The sequence below is a fragment of the Pyrus communis genome, chromosome 10, assembly GCF_963583255.1.
Source record: "Pyrus communis chromosome 10, drPyrComm1.1, whole genome shotgun sequence".
NCBI classification, from domain to species: Eukaryota; Viridiplantae; Streptophyta; class Magnoliopsida; order Rosales; family Rosaceae; genus Pyrus; species Pyrus communis.
Window position 1 is genome coordinate 25,492,880 of NC_084812.1, and position 5,600 is coordinate 25,498,479.

Here is a 5,600-nt window from a genome sequence, read left to right on the forward strand (position 1 = left end):
GTAGTAGGGACCCATCCCCAATCTGGCATTAGATAAATGAGCAGGACCCGCTTGCAGCGTCAGCTACATGGTGCTTTGCGGTCCCCACTCAGCTTTAGCTTTTGGCCCCTCCCTCCGGGCCCCCCCCCCCCCCCCCAACCCCCAAAAAATAAAAACAAACAAGAATTGAAAAATTAAAAAGACAGTATCCCACCACTTACATGCAATGGAGGAGAGTAACTTACGTGACATACCGATCTAAGAACCTTATGCTATTCGAGGTAGAACTCATGAGAATATTTAACCATACCACACTCCCGATGATGAACATGTTTTATATAAGTCGTTATCATAGAGGCAATGAGACTATAATTAGAGTAAAAAGTAAAATCTTGACTTGTTTCCTTTCGGATTTTGTTCCTAATTAAACTTTTCTTACTGTTTGATAACTACAAGTAGCAGGAACTCATGATCGATAATGGTAAAACAAAAAAGCTTCCCAATATCTAACTGGAGCTCAGCTGACTAATTTCTCCTTCTTCCCGAGCTTTTCCCTTCAATCAGTGAATCAGCCATGTAGTTACAAATTTACTTTTTACTTCTTTCCTCAGCTAGCTTCTTCTGGGTTCCGCTGCTTCTGCTGTACAAAGACTTCGAGTACACTAGAAAAGACACAAAACTAACAGTACACTAGATTTTTCGGCAATTGTTTTCACTTCGAAGGGTGAAAATTGAAATTACAGTGCCAAAATTTGCAACAAACAAACATATTTTTTGACCGTCTTCTTTTGTTTTTAACCTGTGGTACTACGATTTCTTCCAACTTGATGAAGCTACTACATAAAATGGGGGAGTAGATGTTGATTGATCAAAATAGTACAAACAAGAAGCAAAGAAAGAAAATGTAATGGGATGGGGACCCAATTCTTTCCTTTCACTGCCTTTTTACGTAAGCATTTTGTATGGTAGTAAGTAGTATTGTTGGTATTTGGAGATGATGATATGATGGTGGTGGTGCTGCTGCTGCTGCTGGTGCCGGTGATGATGGTGGTGGGGAAAGATTTGATTTCTTTTGATTCTCTACAGATTTTTTATGGTGGTTTTTGTTTTGTTAAACTAAAACATGTTGATCCTCCTGCCAAAAAAAAAAAGTCAAATTATCATATAGATTACGTTATCTATATGTTTAAACAAAACAAAATACAACATAAACAAATTTTAGATTTGAAAGTAACTTTTACCTAATTAAGCTTGATTAGGAAGTTCCTACCGGGCATTTTGGCCCAGCTCCTGTGCCGGCGTACATCCCTATGGCTCCGTGACCGGAGTTCAACCTGAAACTCAATAAAAAAACCTTCCAAGTCTAAATATATTTCACTTTACACAGTGATCAAATGAACAACTTTACAGTAGGGAATTAGGGTTACCTTGGAATTTGGCAGTTGAAAGACTTTAAGGATGCCATGTCCAGGGATGAAGATGCTGGAAGTAGGGAAGTCGCCAAGTTAATGTTAGCGGCTGCAAATGAGGCATCCGAGCCATTGGCCTCGCTAGTCACGTTGGGAAAGGCGGAGGATGTGTACTCTCCGGCAGCCTTTGTTGGAGACGCAAAAGGACTATCAGGAAGATTGTGCTCCAAACTGTATGCACTCAATTATAAGATCCATTAGCTTCAACACATTGTCCAAAGTCCATAAAATCTTTCACTATGGGCATATATCAACAAAGAATATGCAAAACCCGGCTTACCCTTCAAGCAAATCACTGATATCGTCTTGGGGGCTCTCCTTACCACTACCATTGCTACTTCGGCTACCACTACCACTTTCGTCATTGTTGGCCATCATATCTTTACCTAGAACAGCGGCAGCTGCTTCCTTAAGAAGCTGATCAGCATCCACTGCTGGAGTCATGTGTGGCATCGGAGAAGAACAGTTATCTGCAATCAAGAGCATATAAACATTAGCAACTGCATTGAACCATGAAATCGTTTTGTAATCACTGTATGAGTGACAACATGAGTACCGTGGGGAACTTCTTGGCCGTTATGAACCGAAGGAAGCACTAGGTTTCGACTGAACATGTTGGGAGACTGGGTAGGGGAGTGAATCGGACTGCTGGCAGAGAGCGCGCGGTGGTGATGCTTCTTGACATCAAGTAGCTGCAGGCCCATCAGTCTTCGACTTTGAATTTCAAGTGCTTGCAACTCAGCTTGCTCCTCCAGCTTCCTCCTCCACAGCATGTCTTGAGAATTGTAAAACATCTTTGCTCCTATAATTCAAAATAAATAATTTAACTAATTTAACATGTGACTGAAGGAATTCATATCTTCCATGCGTCTGGAAATTAATAAATAACAGAATGTAAATAAGTTTGTTTAATTAGCTAACCTAGCTGGAGATCGTAAGGGTCTCTACCATCCAGCCCAGTAGGTGTACCACAGGGAGACAAATCTCCTCTTTCCACTTGTTGCTGTTGTTTCCTGGAAAATTAATAACATGCAAACACCATTATTAGCTTATTATCCACTAAATTATAATTAATTTTAGGTAATGATATAATAACTAGTGGAATAAGTAGAACAAGATCAAACGAGATTGTGAGAGAGTAGTTGTACTTTTCATGAGCTTTGCCCTTCTCCTTGTAAGGCTTGACAAGCACTCTAGCATCACAAACAAAATGAGGGTTCCCTTTGGCCAAAATCAGCTTCACCGTGTCCGGGTACAAGAATGTAACGAATCCAAACATCCTCTTCTGCTGGTATGGGATTCTCACGTCTTGGACCGGCCCGTAAATGCTTCAATTTTTTGGCAATTAACAACAGCAAACTAAGTCAGCAATACGAAAACCTGTTTCACCATGACCTTCAAATGACACTAATACAGGTACACAAAATCAAGTAAAAAAATAACCTGAAATAGTTTGAGACATCTTCCTCTCTGAAAGTGCTATCGGCCGGGAAAGTCAAATATATCTGCCTTGAAGCCGGGTTCACAATCCCCGCACCGCCATTCATCGACAAATCGGATCTTTCGAGGCGGGATCGGCTGAACTTGTGCATATCATCACCCATCATCAAGGCAGCTGCCGCAGCCCTACAAATACAAAGAACAAAAAAGATCAACCTAATAATTATTCAACACAAATGATTAAAAGATAGGAGCTTTAATTAATTTCCAAAAACGTTAAGAACTTCAGTAAATCATGCACCTTTGGGAATCAGTTTGTTGCTGCTGAAGAAGGAAGTTCATGCACTTGGAGGAGTAAGGGAAGGAATTGGCTGACGCTGCCATAAGCTGAGATGCAGCAGCAAGCCTCTGCTGCTGAGCGGTTTTAGATCTGAGAAGCGCTTCATGGTCCATCATTTCCAGCTTGCTCGGCGACCCAACAACCACCTGTCCACCGCCGTCGACGACGGGGTCTCCAAGCCCGCCGCTGTGCAAGAACCTGCAGCTGGCTCCGTTCTTGCAGTAGCCTCTGGCGAAATACAGGCAGGGTTTCCACCCAAACCCTGAGTTGGGGTCCTCCAAGCACACGTCGCTGACTGAGCAACTTCGTCGGTCGAGCGGCCCACCACCGCCACCGCCTCCACCACCCCAATTAGCAGAGCCGTGCAAGGAGGAGAAAAGGTTCGGATCAGAAGCGGTGGTAGGACTGGAAGACAAGTTGGACTGTGGGTAGAAAAAATCAGGCGACTTGGGTCCCACCATTGGTGGTGGACAGCCATCGTTGAGGAAGGAGAGCTGCTCTTGGAGCTGAAACTCATCCATCACATCAGCTGGAACTCCTCCATTACTACCTCCATAGAAGCTGCTGATTTCTTCTTGGGTTCTGAGCTCGGAGAGAGCAGCCCAGGAAGCGGAGGAAGAAGAAGGGTTGGGGATAGTGAGAGAGAGCCTCGAGGCGGAAGAGCAAGAGTTCTGCCTGGAGATAGCGATGGGGTTTGTGAAGGGGGAAGGAGAAGGAGTGGAAGGAGTGGAAGGAGAGTTTGATGATAAGGGCACTCCCAGCTCCTTCCTTGACTTGAGAATGACCGAGTGGAGAAAGGCTTCAGGTCCAAAAGCTAGCCTTATCATTTCCTTCTCGCCATGGTCTTGTATCAGAAGCAGACCCATGATTTTTGAAGCATTTTCTGGGTCCAAATTTTGGATCCTCGAGAACACAATTCTTGTAGCTTCATAGGAGTCCATGGCGGATAGAGAAGTTGGGTTGGTGTGTGTGTTGGAACTGGAACTTCACTCCCACCACCAACCCTAAAAAATTTGTGTTTCTTGAGAGGAACAAGCGAAAGTTTCTTTTTCCCAACCCTTTCACCCACCAACTTGTTTTTGTGACGAGTGGGAGGAGGCAGAGCACAACAGAGAGAGAGTGTTTCTTTCTATCTTAATGTTCCTGCAAAACCCAAGAACGGAAGAATTAATTAACCAAAGGTATAGAGAGAGAAGAAAAAGAAAAGAAATATATATATATATATATATAAATATATATAAAAGTTGGAGTGTGAAAAGTAGTATTCTCGTGTGGTTTGATTGATTAAAAGGAAGGAACAGGCAACCAAGCTGAAGCTGGAGAGATGGGGGAGAGAGAGAGAGAGTTATCCTTCAATTGTTGAAAGGAAATGAAAGGAAAACAGAAAAAAGAAAGAAGCTTTGGGGGGTGTGGGGGTTGAAATTTTCTCCAAGCAATTAAAGTGGAGGAAAGTTGGGAGGACTCGGTAAGCATAAAGAAATAGCAATAAAACTGAAAGTCTGAACCCAAATGAAATGAAAATCCCCAACAAATAATCAGTCACTAAAAATAATTTGAAACTAAAACCAAAATCTGAGACTAAAAGTAACGCTTACCCGCTAAGTACGAAAGGAGTAAGAGTGTTCTGGTTTCTCTGCGTCTTCCTGCAGCTCAACTACTTGAAACATATTATTTGCTATAAATTGTATAAAATCCCAAAGCTTATAGCTATGGAAATCCCAGTCAAATTTTTACTACAAAAGCCAAACCACCGCCTTTTCTTGCTAGTTTCTAGCCCCTCTTTTGCTGCAGCAGAAGAACCATCAATCCCTTCGCTGCTGCCACTGTTTCTGCTGCTGCTGCACTACTGAGTTTTTGGGTTCTGAGCTCACTTTCTCTCTCTAGCTTTGGTTCGGCTTGGATTTTCTTCTCCCTCCTTGTATCTCTTTATTTCTCCGTTGCGTTTCTCTGGCCCTTGAAGTTTACAGGGGACAAAAACCGACTGATGAGAGACAGAGAGAGAGATAAAGTATTCGGGGTGTCCGAGTCTGGTGTATTGAGTGGGATCCAGATCTGTGTGCTTGCTTCAAATACTGCACGTTCTCTAGCCCCTAACCTCTGACACTCTCTAAAACTCTATCTCTCTCTAATTTCTCATTCTAATTTTATTTTTATTTCCCAACCCAGAAACACCCTGGTTTGACTCCACGCGATCGTGTGGGGAGGTCAAGACACGCGCCAATGGTGATGACTTAGAGCAGTTCCACCGCCCAGTACCACCGGGGCTGATGTCAGCCACTTTTTTTTTTTTTTTTTTTTCCTTTTTTTGGCGCCAGAGAGGGAGTTGTTGTGGAGGCTGATAGCAGAGTTGGTCGAGGCGGGAGAGGTGTCGG

The 5,600-nt window shown here is 43.1% G+C and overlaps 1 protein-coding gene across 1 annotated transcript; it reads right to left on the reverse strand.

Moving 5' to 3' along the window:
• Positions 1 to 303: 303 nt before the first annotated feature.
• On the reverse strand, positions 304 to 4,350 carry LOC137747391 (zinc finger CCCH domain-containing protein 53-like). Its single transcript, XM_068487496.1, has 9 exons — positions 3,190 to 4,350; positions 2,892 to 3,074; positions 2,597 to 2,776; positions 2,370 to 2,461; positions 2,005 to 2,250; positions 1,729 to 1,918; positions 1,407 to 1,619; positions 1,221 to 1,313; positions 304 to 1,114 (listed from the first exon to the last, which is right to left on the reverse strand). The coding sequence occupies exons 1-8, from the start codon at positions 4,167 to 4,169 to the stop codon at positions 1,235 to 1,237; spliced, it is 2,163 nt and encodes a 720-aa protein (XP_068343597.1). The 5' UTR covers positions 4,170 to 4,350; the 3' UTR covers positions 304 to 1,114; positions 1,221 to 1,234.
• Positions 4,351 to 5,600: the final 1,250 nt, after the last annotated feature.